The following is a 19,121-nucleotide window of genomic DNA, read 5'->3' on the forward strand; positions in this document are numbered from 1 at the left end:
ACATGACTTCATTGGCCCTGAGCCAGTTATTCCGGTATCCAAGTGTTGGGTAAAGCTTCAGATTGACACCTGGGCTGCCACTCAGCACAAACAATACTGGAATAGTTTGGAGTCATGTCGTCAAATAAAATTGTACTGTACTGAGCCATCTCTAGGGGTGGCGAAGTATCTAACAAATCTGTAAAAGCAGAATTGCAGCATGCTGGTCAAAGCATTGACTGGGCACTGCCGACTCAGCTATCACATGGCGAATATTCAGCAAGCTGATTCATTTGCATGTGATAGCTGTGAATCCGATTATGGGTCTTCGTATCATGTGATATGTAACCGTCCAGTTTATGTGCAACTGCGTTTCCGAGTACTCGGTAAACACTTATTAAGTGAAAGTGACTTCAGAAACCTGAATCTTCAGGACGTTCTGTTGTTCTTGACCAGCTGTGGTAAAGAGCTATAGGCTCTCTTTACGCTTTATGCGTTATCATAGTGCTCTTTCCAGGGCGCTGTTGAAAGCCATTGTGGTACGTTTATGAGTTATCACAGTGCTCTTTTCAGGACGCTATGTGAACCCTTTGTGGTACGCTTATGCGTGTATGACGATTCTATTCCCTTACCTGTCCTTTCCCCTGTCCCATCCCATTTTCCTTCCCTTCTCCATCAGGTAATGGATGAATAGGTTCGTGTTCATGGCGATGGCACAAATTTCCCAAATGGAGGAGAACGTGCCTCTGGAGCCGACCCACTGTTACTGATATCTGATGGTGTAATTTTACCGTAATCCGACTTTTTTTCTAAGTGTGTAGTGAACGTCGAAAAATGAGCATTTTTCCATAACTAGTTCAATCTCGCGATCTCGATGAGATAGAAAGTTCGAGGCTTCGCTGAAGTTGTTCAGACAGTCTTTGGCACCCTAAAGACAATCAGTTTGGTTAATTATCCTGCCACTAAGGGGCGCCAGTAAGCATGTAAAATTAATTATTTTTACTAGCTGATCCCGATGAGATATAAAGTTTTTTTTTAACCCTAGGCTAGTTCATCTCGGATATAAAGTTCGATTCTTAGGTATAGCCGAAGGCCATTTTTATCTGGAAGACAAACAGCGTGGTTCAAAACCTTTTCACTAGGCAGTGCTAGTGATGTTTTCGTGCTCTTACATAATGCTCACTTGTCAGATCTCATTTTTCTTTCTAACTTTTTCCTCTCACTCGTTTACCATTCATCATTTCAAGAGAAGTTCGGGTTTTAGCAAATCAAACACCTATTACACTAGTCGACAAAATTGAAACTTTTCTCACGCGCTTTGACCATTTGTTCCATTTCTAATGGAATTAGGTCCGCAGATTCCGAATCTGACTTCAGAATTCCTGTAACACGTACAGTTTTTGAGAAAAATAGAATTTTATTCACAAAATTTCATATTTTCATAGAAAATAAAATATTGTCTTATTAATTTTATTTTTTTTTTATCTGCTAATCTTAACCACCATTTAGATTTATTAGATTCAGATCCACTGTTTCGAAATCTGACCAGAGAATTTCTGTAACACGTACAGTTTTTGAGAAAAATGGGATTATATTCTCATAATTTAATATTTTCATGGAAAATAGAATATTGTCATTTTAATTTAATTTTTTTATCTGCCCATCACAACCAATATTTACATTTTATAGATTTTGATCTACTGATTCAGAATTTCTGTAACGTGTAAATTTTTTGAGAAAAATTTAAAACTCCACAAAATGTCATATTTTAATAGAAAATAAAATATTGTCTTTATATTTTTATTTTTTTTTATCTACTCATCATAACCAACATTTATATTTAATAGGCTTTGATCCACTGATTCGGAATCTGACCTCGAAATTTCTGTAACACGTACAGTTTTTGAGAGAAATTGAGTTTTATTCACAAAATAAAGAAAAATGAAATATTGTTATGATTTTAATTTTTTTTATCTGCTCATCATAACCATTATTCATATTCAATAGATTTTTATCCACTGATTTGGAATCTGTTCCAAGAATTTCGATAACACGTATAGTTTTTGGAGAAAAATGGGGTTTTATTCTCAAAATTTAACCTTAGTAGGATGTAAGGGTCAATATGACCCAGACGGGCACGGTGAAGGTGCACTACGCCATCACGGTGCGTAAATCCTAACATCTTAGAAGGATTTATATTTTCATAGAAAATGAACTATTGTTCTATAATTTAAATTTTTTTATCTGCTCGTATTAACCAAAATTTACATATAATTGAATTTGATCTACTGATTGAGAGTCTTACTAAGAGTTTCAGTAACATGTAGCTTAAAAAAATGGGATTTAATTCCCAAAATTTTATATTTTCATAGAAAATAAAATATTGTCGTTATGATTTTAATTTTTTTATCTGCTCATCATAACCAATTTTTAAATTTAATAGACTTGGATCCACTGATTCGGAATCTGATCTAAGAATTTTTATAACACGTACAGATTTTGAGAATAATTGTTCTTTTATCCCAATTTTTCATACTTTTACGGAAAGCACAGTTTTTCACTGTATCATATAATTTTTGTTTTTGCAATTCGACACTATAATTTCTTCTTTATACTGGCCGTTACAGTACCGAAATAGCCTTTTCCATACTATATCAAACAGTTGCATTATGATTCATAATGCAACTCAATTCTGTTACATTATGAATTATGATGCAATTGTTTGATCCACTACTCGAGTTGTGAAAGTAAGAGCATGCAGTACTGTGATGGTTATAGCACGGCTTGCTTGATCCAAATTTGGTGTCTAGTATGACGGAGCACATAGGTTATGATGAGCAGATAAAACATTTAAAATTATAAAGGCAACATTCTCTCAAAAAAATTACCTGGTACAGAAATTCTTAGGGCAGATTACGAATCAGTGGATCACCTATTATAATTATTTGAATGTGAAATTATTCAGACATCAGCCACTTAAATATGAATCAGACCTGAATCACTTGAACATAAAGTGAATCAAACCTTAATATGTTGAACCGAAACTATTCAGATCCGTGTCACTTGAATTTTAAGTTAATCAAACACGAATCACTTGAATACGAAGTGATACAGACCTGAACCACTTGAATATAAACCGAATCTGACCTGGACCACTTGAATATAAGGCGAATCAGACATGAATCACCTGGATATAGAGTGAATATGACTCGAATCACTTGCATAAAAGTAATTCAGATCTAAATCACTTGAACATACAGTGAATCAGACCTTTATCATTTGAATATGAAGTGAATCTAATCCGAATTACATGAATATAAACTTAATCATACCATATCATTCGAGTGATTAGAATTTGAAGTGAGTCAGACTTGAATGAAACATACTAGTTTTCTTTTTGGATGCCAATGTCCTGCTGATATTGTTTTTGGATCTATCTTAAAAGGTGTTCTCAAACAACATAGATTTTGTTTTTGGAGGAGGAGAAACGATATGCCCAAAGCCTACGCTCCATACAAATTTCCAAGTATTTGTAAAAACAAAACATAGCTTATTGAAAGTGGCTTAATCCCCTTAACAGCAGGAATCAACCAAGAAAACGAAAATTCATGCTGAATTCAATGCTGAATTTTACATGTTCACTTGCGTCACCTCGCGGCAAAATTTAACCAAACTGCTTGTCTTTAAGATTGCAACGACATTCAGAACTACTTTGTCGAACCTCCCATTTTATCGGGATCGTTAGATAGAACTAACTCATTTTTTTCAAGCTCACTAGCGTCATCTTACGACAGAATAGCGAACCAAATTGCTTACCTTCCCGGTGCCATTGTACTTCTGAAACAACTATACTGAAGACTGTGCATTTGCAGTTTAACAGGATTTCGAGATATTGCGACATTGATTTTGTTTTGCCTTTCTCGTACACTAAGTGTACTGGAAAGGCTATATGTTCACTCCAAAAATGACTTTTTGATAGGAGGCCCGGAGATTCGAGTCACATATCAACTCAGCTCGACGAATTGAGGTGATGTCTGTGTGTGTGTATGTGTGTGTGTATGTGTGTGTGTATGTGTACAAACGAACTCACGTCACTTTTCGGCAGTAAATCTCAACCGATTTTAATGACCGACGGTTCATTCGACGCGGAATCTGGTCCCATTGTTTGCTATTGAAAATGGTTCGGATCGGTCCAGCCGTTCCGGAATTATGGCCATTTAGGCGTTCCGGATCGGTACCCCAGGAAGGGGCTAGATATGAAAATGCATCAAACCCACGCATGCTACACATCAAACCACGGCATTTTCGATAATATGATGAACGGTAAGCAAGAAAATAGTCTCAGACCGTATCTGAACCGGCAATGTTCCGGAACCGGTTCCGAAGGTCCCACCAGAAGTGGCCACCAAACCCATACATGCGACTCATCAAATCGCAGCTTTTTCAATAACCTGATGAACGATTAACAGGAAAATAGTCTCAGATCATATCTGAACCGGTAGTGTTCCTGAACCGGTTCCGGGCGTCCAGCCGGAAGTGGACAAATATAAAAATGAAACAAACCCATGCAAGCGACACGTCAAATCGCGCCCTTTGCGATAACATGATGAACGGTTAGCAAGAAAATGGTCTCAGATCACATAAGAAACTACCGGTGTTCCATAACCGGTTCCGGAGGTCCCGCCGGAAGTGGCCAAATATAACAGTGAAGCAAACCCAGGCATGCGACATATCAAGTCGCGGCTTTTTCAATAACTTGATGAATGATAAGCAAGAAAATAGTCTCAGACAACCTAAGATTCTACCGGTAGTGTTCCGGGACTGGTTCCGTATGTCCCGCCAGATGTGGCCAAATATAAAAGTGAACCGAACCCATGCATGCGACACTTAAAATCGCGGCTCCTTAGGCGACCTGATGAATGGTCAGTAAAGAATAGTTTTAGACCATATTTGAGACAACCGGTGGTGTTCCGGAACCGGTTCCGGGTTCCCTCCGGAAGTGGCCAAATATTATTTTTTTTTGCCTTTATTAAGGACAAGGTATTTGGAGTACCTAGCTCAAAATTTCTAGTGCACCGTTTTTTAGAACCGTTGAACGGATTTGGATGAAAATGCATCAGGCTAACTGTTCAGTGGTTGTCAACAGCGTGATGCATTTTAATCCAAATCCGTTCAACGGTTCTAAAAAAACGGTGCTCTAGAAATTTTGAGCAATGTACTCCAAATACCTTGTCCTTAACGACATTTTTATCTCGAAGCTAGTTCATCTCGGGACCCTTCCCTTCACTTCCGAAGGAAGAACCTACGTTTTGTGAATATGTCGGGAGTGGGATTCGATCCCACACACTAAGATCAGCTCGGTATTTTTCCCATCTTTTTACTGAGATTCAACTCGGTACGCTCGGTTGTTTCTTTTGCAGATATCCTATAAATGAGTTACCGAGCTCAGATAATAAACTGTCAAAAGTTACTGATACACGGTAAAAATCGTTACTGGTGAACGGTAAATACGATTACCGAATGTACCGAGATAAATCTGCTGTTGAAAACTCAGTAAAAAGATGGAAAAAATACTGAACTCAATGAAAAAATTACTGAGCTGGAACATCTGAATCGTAGTGTGCAGGCCCTTGGCATGATAGTCTAGTGTTCTAACCATCAAACGAGGCCCGCTCCACCGCCAAATATTTAAGTGAACCAAACACATGCATGCGACACATCAAATCGCGGCTCCTTAGGTAACCTGATGAACGGTTAGCAAGAAAATAGTTTCAGACCATATTTGGGTCAACCGATGGTGTTCCGAAACCAGTTCCGAGTGTTCCGTGAGCCGTAAAGTGGCCAAATATAAAAGCGAACCAAACCCATGCATGCGACACGTCATATCGCGGATTTTCCGATAACCTGATGAACAGTAAGCAGTTAAGCAAGAAAATAGTCTCAGACCACATATGAAACTACCGGTAGTATTCCAAAACTAGCGTTGGGTGCTTCGTCGGAATTAAAAAATGAGAAAAATTAAAACATGTGATAGATATCTTGACAAAACTAAGACGATCTCATCCAATCACACCATTTCAGATTCCTGAGGTGTAATAATGCAGAAAGATGGGTTAACGTTGTATGGAAAAATTAAAATTTAATCGTAATAACTCCGAACAAACTTTTTCAATTCTCTTTCGCGTCTAAAATGACTGCGTAAAATTTTTGTGCGACTGGTTGCTCCCTCACGCACTGTAATGTGGTTGAAAGTTGAATGGGATTCAGTATGAAAAATTTCAGTTACTTGCATGTTTTCGTCAAATTTTACATGCATCTTGTAGCCAATGATAATAAAATGTAGCGTGTGTAGAAGTGTGTAGAAAATACTTTGTCGAAAATCGTTAAGGTATCTGTGTTTGTGAAAAAGTTGTATCGTCTTGGTGCTGATCGGCCTCCAGTGATAGTGAAGGAGGTCAAGCTGTCAACTGAGAGGTCTCATATTTTGCAGCTCTGCCTATACGTTGAACATAACGTCGGAATATGTGCCATCAAAGTCAATTCAATGATGGCTCTGATAAAATTCTAAGTATTCTCATGATTCAGGAACATTTCAGCTCACGTCAACAGAAACGTCATGAGTACATATTCGACGAGAAAGGCACTATCACCACTAGGTGGATCAATCCGGGTTTTTTTTAAATATTTTTATTAACGTGTATTTTAACTTTTGCCAATTCTACACTTACCATTGATTTTGTTGTTTTCAGGTGATGCTAATTTATCAAAGTGAAGCAATAATCAACATAGTGTTCCAATACTTTTTCAAGCGAGTCCTTACTTACAGTATCGGACAATAAAAATGCACCAAAGCCATTTTTCCCATACAAACTTTGTAGTCAACATTAGATTGCCATATCTCAGTTATTTCTCAACCGAATGTTTTCATTTTTCTGTGACGAACTACAAAACATTTCAATTTTTAAAAACTATTGAAAAAGTTCAGTGATAACTATTGATGCAATAGTTACAGACGGTTGTATTTTGACAATAAAAATGCACCAAGATAAAAAATGCCACACCAAAAAATGCTGAAGTCTAATCATGTTGGTCTCTTCAGAAAATTTATTCGTCATCACACAAGAAACATATTTGCCGAAGACACCATAATGATATGACGTAACCATTTTGTGCTATAAAATGTAATGTCTTGATGCATTTTTATTGTCAAAATTCATCCTATCTGTAACTTTTTTTTAATAATAGTTATTACCGATGTTTTCAATAGTTTTTAATAATTTAAATGTTATGCAATTTGTCACAGAATAATGAAATCAATCGGTTGAGAAATAACTGAGATATGGCAATCTAAAGTTGACAAGTTTTTAAGGGAAAACGGCTTCGGTGCATTTTTATTGTCCGATACTGTATTTATGACTTGTAGTGTTGAATAACACTGTGGATTGCAACGATGCACAACTCCCACATCATCAACGACCACCATTCTGTCCCTCTCCAAGGAACCGTTGCATGAGGGTGAAGTAGGAGAACGCCGTCTTCATGGCCTGTAAAACAATTATCACCAATCAATCAATCAACCATATGAAATTATTGTATCATCCATTGGTCTGCTTACCACCCCGAAAGTGGATCTGCTAAGGTGGAAAAACTTAGCCGCGCTAATGGCCACCACGCGGTCGGATCTCATCAGCATGAAGAATACAAGGCGCCGTTGGGGAGCCGGCCATTCGTACCATTTGGTGTTGTAGATGGCATTGGAAATGGAAGAACTCTGCAAAATACGGTGTCGGAATGTACGAACGACGCGGGGAAAGGATGCATGTCCTAGTTACTTACCGCATCCATTAGCTCCGTTCCCAGCATTGAAAACGAAAGTATGAGAAATACAGTATACTGCAGGACGAATGCCATCGACGCAAGCAGAAATAAATCATCGATCTGAAACAAACGTGCTTGACAGACGTTAATGAGTAGAAAAGAGAGCTTGCGAGCTATCTACCACGCTGACGACGAACATGATGTAGCAGGTTTGAAAGATGCACGAACAATACAGTAACGCCATTGCCGGACTCAGCACTCTTTCCAAACGACGGGCACTTCTGCGAGTTGAAATGTATAACTGAATCAATCAACAGTAAAGAATCAATTCGAAGCTATTTCACCTGTAGCACACCTCGTGCAGTTCAACAATGGTAGCAAGTTGCAACTTGAACAATACTGGATTTTTGCATTCGTTGAGGCGTCCGATTTCCTGTCGTACAATTTTGAACAAACAGGACACATGGTGCAGCAGATTCCAGAAGAGGCACTCATTCGACGACATCATGGTAAGCATACCGTATTGCACGGTGACGGATATGATCATTGTCGGTAACCACGTCCAAAAGTTAGCCTTGTGTTTGATCACTATGAAACTGTGAAGATATGTTAACGTTGTAACGAAACTCTAGCATAATGAACGCGAGAATCTTACTCAGCTTCCAATACAGTGGATGGTAACTCAACGGTCCCATTGCCGAACGAATACCTAACGATTGTAGTGATGGCCGGTACCATGCCATACGTTGACGCTTGAAAGTAAACCACGGAAAAGTATATCTTGGTCAATAGCTCCGCCGAACGTCGCACATGACGCACGATACTTCCAACGTCTTCATATAGATATCCCGCAAAGCGATCGTACGCTTGCTGTAAATCCCAATAACACTCGTACAACGTTTCCCGGTGCATTACGTGGTTTGCAATTCGGAGAACGAACATCGTGATGGCGAAAAACTCCAAAATGGGTTTCATCAGCACAATGAAGGATGGTTCTTCTCCGATCATGAACGTCACGCTTGGCACGATGTACCACAAAATTAGGCAAAATGAGAACAGTATAGGTCTCTTGTCGTGGGAAAGGTTATCTTTGCCACCCCAAAGCCCACAAAACTTGCACAATTTAACGTTGGTTGCCATTAGGACGAATGTGTCCTTTGAATTAGACATCGCCATCCTTGATTTTTTGCGGGTAACTTAAACGGATGAGCCCTACTATTCGTTTGCGTTGCTTAGCCAATTGTAGCAGCAATAATAAGATATGATATTAACCCTTTGTCTTTCTGGTAATTAAAAATATGCCAATTAATGTCCATCAAAATGTTAATGGTTAATTGGGTAATTAACTTTTTTCTCGAGGTTGAAACTTTGTTGCGCTGTTTTGGTTAGGGCGAGCTCGATGCGAGTCATCTTAAAAACTATACGAAACGTATACAAAAAAATAAACTTTTGACATGTACCAGGTGTGATCGATTTGTGATATACCAACAGGATTGTGGCGAACACCAACTATGCAGGTCTGTTGTCCGACATTCTTCCATCAAGCCCTTGGTTGGTCGATTGGTTGGTTCCGACAGCTCTAACTATTCATAAGCACGTCACGAGACACCATGATCTCGGAGAAATTAGTTAGCCGAAAATGGGGAGCGCAATCTTGGCGGTTTTTGTAACCTACAAGAAAGCGTCTACTGTCGATCTCCGGAAGCCAAACTGGTTACTCGAGCAACCATTCACACCCTCGGTGTGCCTCAATAGTCTGTCGAGGATGATCTTCTCGACCACCCTCCCCACCGTGTTGATCAACCATATTGGTCTATATGCCGACGGATTTCTGGGTGGTTTCTCCGCCTTTGGCAGTAGTATCAGACTCTGCCGCATCCAAACCTCTGGGAAGACTCCCTCGTTCAGGCATTTCTGCATAGAAGTTCTGAACATCCCGGGAGCCTCTGCAATAGCAACTTTTAAGGCCAGGTTTGGAACTCCGTCCGGACCTGGGGCCTCCCCTACGCTAAGGGATTTTGCAATTCACACACTCATCGGTGATCCTCCTCTTATCGCCAGCCTCAGTCCCCTGAGGCCAAGGAATAGAATCAAGACGCGGAAAGGACTCCTCGATAATCCCAACCAACATCTCTGGAGACTGCTCTGATCTCACTTATCTTACCTCCACTTGGTCGACCTACTTTGCTTGCTGTGCACCACGTCTTCTTGTACCGGTCGGATGACTCTCGAGAACCATTTTAGTCGGGTTGCTATCCGACATCCTGATGACGTGACCCGCCCACCGTAGCCTCCCGATTTTCGCGGTATGGACGATAGTTGGTTCTCTCAGCAGCTGATGCAGTTCGTGGTTCATTCGCCTTATCCAAGTCCCGTCTTTCATCTGCACTCTGCCGTAGATGGTACGCAGCACCTTCCGTTCGAAAACTCTAAGGGCGCGTTGGTCCTCTGCACGTTGAGTTCATGCTTCGTGCCCATAGAGGACTACCGGTCTAATCAGCGTTTTGTAGATAGTTAACTTCGTGTGACGGCGAAATTTATTCGATCGTAGAGTTCTGCGGAGTCCAAAGTAAGCTCGATTTCCAGCCACAATGCGTCTCTTAATTTCTCTGCTGGTGTCGTTGTCGGCGGTCACCAGTGAGCCCAAGTACACGAATTCTTCAACCGCCTCGATTATATCACCGTCGATAGAAATTCGGGGTGCCGGGCGCGGTGGTTCCTCCCTGGAGCCCTTTGCCATCATTTACTTTGTCTTCGACACACTAATGACGAATCTTATTCGCCTGACTTCATTCTTTGGTCGGATGTACGTTTCCAACATCGTCTAAAATTTACGAGCCATAATATCAATATCATCAGCAAAACTAAGCAGCTGAACGGACTTTGTGAAATTGTTCCACTCGTGTTTATCTCCGCTCTCCTTATGACACCCTCTAACGCAATGCTAAACAACAAGCACGAAAGACCATCACCTTGCCGTAACCCTCTGCGAGATTCGAATGGTCTCGAGAATGTCCCTGATACTCGAACTACGCACATCACTCGCTCCATCGTCGCCTTGATCAATCGTATCAGTTTATCCGAGAATCCCTATTTGTGCATAATCTGTCATAGCTGGTCTCGATCGATTGTATCATACGCCGATTTAAAATCGATGAACAAGTGATGTGTGGGCACGTCGTATTCACGGCATTTCTGTAACACCTGGCGGATGGCAAACATCTGGTCCGTTGTAGTGCGTTCACCCATGAATCCAGCCTGATATTGGAGATATTGAGAGTATCTTGTAGGCAATCCAATTTGTCGCCCGTTTTGTAGATGGGACACACGATACCTTCCATCCATTCCTCCGGTAATACTTCCTCCTTCCAAATCTTGGTAATGACCCAGTGTAGTGCTCTAACCAGTAGTGCTTTCCACCGTTTTTTAGCAGCTCGTTTGGTAGTTAATCTGCTCCAGCGGCTATGTTGTCTTCAACCGGCCAACCTCTTCCTCAATCTCTTGGGAGGTCAGGGGCCGGAAGTCTTTCGTCCTGCACACGTACTCCTCTAGATCTGTTACCACGCCACCTTAGGGCTGCAAAACGATGAGTCGATAAGGAGAGCGTCCAACATAGTTCTGGGGCTTCAAGTTCCTACCTCATGCTTCCACGGGTCAAGCGATGACAAAGACCGCCAGCTAAGAGTTGTGTGCTTAGCTGGTAGTGCAGCTTGGGCACTGTTGCCCTTCTGACTTCAGCTAGATTGAGGAAGTATGATCAGAGCGTCTGTTCACCAAGGAGGTGCGGCTCAAACAGCGTCTGTTCTGACATCCAGCGGTTCAGTAAGAAATGCTGCATCACGCCCAGCTAGACCCAAGGTGGTAGCCCCATCAGCGTGGTCGTTCCAGTGTTGGTTGGGACGCTAAGCAGAACTGGCACTATGACCCTCCGGCGAGACAGGAGTGTTGGCGTCGGCCCAATAAGCCACCCGTAAAATTCTCCATTACGAATAACATAGGAGAAAATACGATTCGATACAATCGGCAAAGACCCAGGCGACGTTACTATATGTCGTCCTGACCTAACAAGTAGTTCAAACTGGTGGATAGACGATGCCCACACTTACAGCGATCACCGCTACAGTTTTGACTATGGTCAAATGACTATGGTCAAATGGCAGCGCGCGTCGGACAGATCCACCAAAGGAAGGTGGACCCATAGGTTGATACCGAGGGTAGATAGTTGGATTAATAGGCGCCATGGGGAAGTTACATTCCTCCTGACACAGGTCCTTACAGGTCATGGTTGCTTCCGACAGTATCTACACCGTTTCGGGCATGCGGATTCTCCCGAATGCCCAGTGTGCAATGGTTTAGAGGAAACGGCGGAACACGTTTTGTTCGTGTGCCCGCATTTTCGCACAATGTGTGACCGCATGCTTGCCACATGCGGAGAGGACACAACTCCGGACAACTTGGTCCAGAGGATGTGTAGGGATGAGTTTGGCTGGAACGCCGTTTCAACGGCTATTACCCACATCGTCTCGGAGCTACAGAGGAGGTGGCGCGTGGACTCGGAGAATGGCTAGTCCAGAAGCAGTACAAGAGGTGGTCCAGGGGTTCGGAGTCGGCTTCGTAGGTCATACCGGTGCCCTGCGGTCGAGATCGACCCTTACAGCGATTAAGTGGCCGCGGAGAGGAAGTCCCGGTAGCGGTGCTGTCGTGGCGTCGGTCTACTGGGTTGGATCCAAGCCCGCGGTTGGAAAGGGGTCCCCGGCAAGGGTCGGGGCAGGTGGAGACCCTGCCGTCAGCAACCTACGGATGCATCTGATAGGGCCTGAAGGGTAGTGATACCCTTCCTTTGCGGGCAGGTCAGATCGGGTTGCATGTGGGCATCAGTTCTTGATGTCCGCTCAGCAGTAGGGCGCGGGCGGGGTTGACTCTGCCCGCCTTCCGGGAGTGGCGAGGACCACTCGGGAAACTGGCTAAGCGCCAGCATGCTACCGTGATGGACTCTCCAAAGCGAGTCATCGATGTTCGTTGCTGCAGGCTACGCAGCTAACCTTGTGGGTGCGATGTGCACTAGCCCCTCTCTGAAGCAATACCTTCTTGGTGGTTCCGGAGAGACGGAGGGTTTGGCGACCATAGGAATGGTTTAGTGGGTACGAGGAGAGAGTAGTCCTGGATTTTACTTTTGTTGTAGAAGACGGCCTGTCAGACCTACACTACCCTAACCTTCTGTTAGGGTGTCTGTTGAGCAGATTATCCCCCTATGGTTTAGAAGGAAAAAAAAAGACCAATATGCTTATAAGCCGGCATTTTCGGGGCGACTGCTCATGGAGCAGAACACCGACTACCTGTCTAGCGACGGTCTAGTTGGTACCCTGAGACGAGCGTGTGATGCGGCAATGCCGAGACGATCCATACCCAGGAATGGACGAAGACCGGTATACTGGTGGTGTCCAAAAATCGCGGAGCTCTGCGCATCTTGCCACAGGGCAAGGAGAAGGATGCAAAGAGCCCGGACCGATGAGTTGAGAGCGGAGCGAGAGGTGGCATACAGGGCGGAAAAATTGGCACTGAACAAAGAGATCAAGGTACGTAAGCGGGCGTGCTTCAATGATCTCTGTCAGACGGCCAACACAACCCCCTGGGGAGATGCCTACCAGGTAGTCATGTGCAAAACGAAAGGCACATCTGCACCACCGGAACGCTCTCCCGTGATGCTGCAGATGATTGTGGAAACGTTGTTCCCGCACCACGAGGTAAGACCATGGGCACCCACGCTGCAAGAACATCCCGGTCCGAGCGAAGTTCCCCCAGTGACGAATGATGAGTTAGCCGCAATTGCGAAATCACTTAAGCTGAACAAGGCCCCGGGCCCGGATGGCATTCCGACGGTCGCTATCAAAGCGGCCATCGAAACTAGCCCTGACATGGTCAGATTGGCTATGCAGAGATGCCTGGATAGAGGCGAGTTTCCGGATAGGTGGAAAAGGCAAAAATTGGTTCTATTTCCCAAGCACGGGAAGCCAGCAGGCGACCCGTCGGCATATAGACCAATTTGCCTATTGGACACGGCCGGGAAACTCCTAGAGCGGATCATTCTGTCGAGGTTATTGGTCTATACCGAGAGGACGGACAACGTGGGTTATCAGACAGCCAGTTTAGGTTAGGCCAGAAAGGCTAGTTCAGACGCTATACAAGAGGTTGACCCGAGTCCGTGGTTGGAAAGGGGCCCCCGGTATGGGCCCGGGCAGGTAGAGGCCCCATTGTCAGCAACTACTTATGTTACTAGCTGCTAAGGCCTAAGCCTTCAGCAGGTCATATCTTGGTACACGTAGTATAATGATGCTTGCAGAACAGTTGGGCGTGATTAACCCAGCCCGCCTTCCGAGGACAGGGGAGGGAAGTATCTCAATTTAAACAAATGCACACAAGCATAACAATGAAGGTTCAACCCAAGTAACATTTTAAGTTTTGTTCGGCTCTACAAGTGATCTTCATGACCAATTTTATAAAACTTGCAATAAAACTGATTTATACATCAAAACCTCTTGATAACCTCTTTAAGAGCATCTTCCGGCTAAGTGGAACACTCTCGGAGAGGTTTTGCAAACCGCATTAAGAGTAGCAATAAAACCGTTTTAAAACCTAGTAGAAAAATTTACCATTCGCGATTGTTGTTGTTTTTTTACCCTTCTTACACCCATAAGAAGGGTATAAATATCGCTCGACAAACCGACTTTCGATCCGAGGCCCGGAGGACCGAGTCTCATATACCAATGAACTCAGCTCGGTGAACTGAGCAAATGTCTGTATGTGTGTGTGTGTGTATGTGTGTATGTGTGTATGTGTGTGTGTGTGTATGTGCGTTACAAAAAAAGTCACGCACGTTTCTCAGCCGTCTGTCAACCGATTTGAGTTCTCTTGGAAGCAAATGAAAGCTACTACATCCTAGTAGAACGCTATTGATTTTTTTTTCGATTGGACGTTTGGTTACCGAGATATCTCTCGAAGAGTACTTTTGAGTCATACATCTAAACTTTTTAAGATTTTTGACCAAGTGTATCATAATAAATATTTCGGCCGTTTGTCAATCGATTTGAGTTTTTTTGGCACAGAATGAAAGCTACAGCATCCTAGTAGGTCGCCCAGAAATTTTATTTCGATTGGATATTTGGTTACAGAGATATCTTTCGAAGAGTACTTAGTATTTATACAACTAATCTTTTTGAGATTTTTGACCAAGTGTATCATAATAAATATCTTAGCCGTCTGTCAACCGATTTTGGTTATCTTGACACCAAATGAAAGCTACAACATTCTAGTAGAACCCTATACAATTTCATTAGGATTGGACATTTGGTTACTGAGATATCTTACGAAGAGTATTTTAATAAATTCTTTTTTATTATTATATTCACTTGTTATCTTGCATTAGTTTTTGACCAGTCTATGGGAAATTATTTTTTAATAAATAATGCTGTCCTCATACAAAGTGTATACTAGCAGGTAATTGTTTTCAACAAAGTTATAAATAACAAATTACAAATACACAGGAATTTTATAAAAACTAACAATATGTTAAATGAAAGCTTTGAATTTATATATTGTGGGAAAAATGCAAGAACCGGACAGCCAAAATAACTAGCTAATGCCAAAACTGATTAACTTAGTAGATATATAATTTTTGTCCTTTTTACACCATGACCACGAATACCAAGTACTTCGAAGCTAATATAATCGACTGATTAAGAGATATTAGACAAAGTGTAGCTCGCTGATTTTCTTACCCTATTGTTAATTGATTCAAGATTTTTTGGCAGTTAACAAAAGATACAATATTCCAGAATATGTGAACTTCTTTTTTAAACATTGCATACAAGATTCTAGGAGGTGTCTGGCATTTCTGGTAGTTTAGTCCATGGTCCATGATGCTATTTTGGAAACCAATCCACTAGATGCCAAATCCACAATATTTTCTAGAACTTTTGGTCCATCACACAAAATAAATATGTTAAATACAAATAATACAACAATAGTTTTAATAAGTGTAAGAAGGGTTCTGTTCACCATAGGTGGATTAAATCGGGTTTTTCAACAAAAACTAGTTTCTTCGATGGCGCGTAAAGTTCAGGACGATACATCATTCGTAAGTAGAAGCGGTCATTCCAAAGTAATATTTTAGTTGTTATTGTGTTGCTAGGCTTCACTTCTAGTGACAAATGATACATGATACGAACAATCCAAGATTGCCTTTGCTCTTGCAGTAGCATGATGCCAACACTCTTGCCCCGTGCTTGTATCATGGGATCATAGGCAATCGAAGCATCTGATGCACGCTTTATCATGGGATCACACGTTATCAGATCATGTTACAAGTCGCGATAAATTTTATTCATCAAGATTTAAACCTGGATTTAAACCTCTTATGGACCAATAAACAGAATTCATGATCAAAAGCAATAAATTCATTGGCATTTCTTGATATTAGAGCAACAAGAAAGCACAAAAAGTGAATGATTTTCGGTATTTATCATTTCGACTTCATGATAACGTTCGCATCATGGCCGCACATGCCTCGCGATTCCATTTTCGCGGAGCGTGGTTTGTTATAATGCTTGACGACAACGTTCTATCGTTGTTGCTATGATCGCGCGATGTGCTTCAACCGCGACACATTCGGGATCTTATCATGATCACTAGATTTCCATCCTTGAGATGGACATTACAAAATTATAACAAGCTGTGTTATTTTGTTACAATAAATTATTATAACAAGGGTTGTTATAAAACATGTACCGTTAGTAGTTAAAATAACAAAAATTCTAACAAAGTTCCCATAAGAAAAGAACAAAAATGTCATAACTTTTGTTATGAACATAACAAAAAAATTACAAAATTTGTTCCATGAAATATGATAGATTTTAACAACATTATAACAAATTGTGTTGTGATTCCTTGGCGGTTTTAGGGTAAAAACTAAATTTTTATACTCATTTTTGGGTAAATATTTTAAAGTGTGTTATTCTATTTTTAGAACAAGTAGGTAACATAAAAAAATAGTTTCCGGTACGTTATAAAATTTTCGGATCCGAACGGGATTCGAACCAAGACACCTACCATCGGTAGCAATCTGACGCCTTTGCCAATGAGGCCATCACAACACTTGAAGAGGACGGTGATAGAAGCTTTACTGGTTCTACGTATTTCCAGTTTCCTCATTCAAATCCTTGTTTGTCAGACGCACACGAGCGGGGTAGTATGACGTCACATTGAGCTCGTTGACGTATAATATACCTGATTTGTCGTTAGTGATTTTGTTTTAATCTATCACAATTATATCATATCCAGATATGATAACAGCTGTAGATATAATTTAGTTATATTCCACATTTTTTTTGTATTTTAAGCAATGAAATGAAATGGATGACCCAGTAACTTTATCGTCACTTTTGGATGAGGCAGGGAGGGTTGAAAATTTCCAATTTTATCGTGACGTACTTGATAGATACTCCGTAAGGTCGAAGCAAAATAGTTAGAATAAACAAATTCCATGTTATAATTATTTTGTTCCACTTTTGCTTTCTCCATGTTCAGTAATATTCACTACTTGGTATACTTTTTGGCGAAATTAGAACAGCAGTACTGTTTTGGTATTTATTGTAATCGATCTAATGTTTTCGCGTGTAAATATACGTCATTTGTATAAAATTCAACTCAAAAGTTTTGGAAGGCATACAAAACGTAGTTCCATGTAACGGAAACATTGTTCTTCCGGTCGCAAGTAGCAGCACATGCAACATCCGTCGTTTTAGATAAGATGACTTTGGGTGTTATCGACAGGATTGTTCTCTTCGTCTTGAGGGTTTTATCGGCCAAATTGCCTGAAACATCCCGGTCAATCAGTGAGAGATTTTCGATATCGATGGATATCGATTTGTATTGAACCGATGGCGAACACTATCGTCAAATAAAGCACCATAAAGGAAATCCGAATCTGGTTGATAGGAATGCACACGTAGAAATGGCGCTTGTTTAAAGCAATAAAATGCATGATTGATTTACAAACTGAGAATTAACTTATTCCAAAGTTGTAGGGTGGGGCGGGGCAAGATGGGTCGCGGGGCAAGATGGGTCAGTGCCATTTTCGGGCGCATTACTTATGTTTTGATTATGTTATTAATTTTGTTAGATGACCAGCATGAATATACAAAAGTTTGGAGCATTGATTGAAAAATTATTCACTCTCATTGGAATTAAAAATTAAAATGGTTTTTAGCCATTTTTCTTATGCGATACATTTCATATAATCCCCACATAAACGGCCGCGGGGCAAGATGGGTCACCTTCAATTTTGAACGTATTTTTGGAGCATTCCAAAGTTATTTATTTTTTATTACAAGACTATCTCATAAATGACTTCAATCAAGCGGAATGAACGCTTAAAATTATAACATAAAATTATGATAATTTTTTAGTGAAAACATCGATTTTCAAGTCACCTTAGGATCACTCAAATCGTAAAGTTTTTGCCTTTCTCGTACACTAAGTGTACTGGAAAGGCTATATGTTCGCTCCAAAAATGACTTTTCGATAGAAGGCCCGGAGGGTCGAGTCACATATACCAATCAACTCAGCTTGACGAATTGAGGTGATGTCTGTGTGTATGTATGTGTGTGTGTATGTATGTGTGTATGTGTGTATGTGTGTGTACAAAAAAACTCACATCACTTTTTGGCAGTAAACCTCATCCGATTTCAATGACCGACGGTTCATTCGACGCGGAATCTGGTCCCATTGTTTCCTATTGAAAATGGTTCGAATCGGTCCAGCCGTTCCGGAGATATGGCCATTTAGGTGTTCCGGAACGGTACCCCAGGAAGGGACCAGATATGAAAATGCATCAAACCTATGCATGCGACACATCAAACCACGGCATTTTCAATAACCTGATGAGCGGTAAGCAGGAAAATAGTCTCAGACCATATCTGAACCGGTAGTGTTCCCGAACCGGTTCCGGGGGGTCCCGCTGGAAGTGGCCAAATATGCAATTGAACCAAACCCATGCATGCGACACATCAAACCACGGCATTTTCGATGACCTGATGAGCGGTAAGTAGGAAAAGAGTCTCAGATCATATCTGAACCGGTAGTGTTCCGAAACCGGTTCTAGGCGTCCCGCTACAATTGAACCAAACCCATGCTTGTGACACATCAAACCACGGCATTTTCGATGACCTGATGAGCGGTAAGTAGGAAAAGAGTCTCAGATCATATCTGAACCGGCAGTGTTCCGAAACCGGTTCTAGGCGTCCCGCTGGAGGTGGCCAAATATTCAA

The 19,121-nt window shown here is 41.5% G+C and overlaps 1 protein-coding gene across 1 annotated transcript; it reads right to left on the reverse strand.

The window, feature by feature from the left end:
• Nucleotides 1-6,738: 6,738 nt before the first annotated feature.
• Nucleotides 6,739-9,081, reverse strand: LOC109416379 (putative odorant receptor 71a). The gene is made up of 5 exons (XM_062849843.1): nt 8,453-9,081; nt 8,142-8,393; nt 7,979-8,078; nt 7,816-7,917; nt 6,739-7,750 (listed from the first exon to the last, which is right to left on the reverse strand). Exons 1-5 carry the CDS (start codon nt 8,971-8,973, stop codon nt 7,553-7,555), a joined length of 1,173 nt encoding a protein of 390 aa, XP_062705827.1. The 5' UTR covers nt 8,974-9,081; the 3' UTR covers nt 6,739-7,552.
• Nucleotides 9,082-19,121: the final 10,040 nt, after the last annotated feature.

The sequence above is a fragment of the Aedes albopictus genome, chromosome 1, assembly GCF_035046485.1.
Source record: "Aedes albopictus strain Foshan chromosome 1, AalbF5, whole genome shotgun sequence".
Lineage (NCBI taxonomy): Eukaryota > Metazoa > Arthropoda > Insecta > Diptera > Culicidae > Aedes > Aedes albopictus.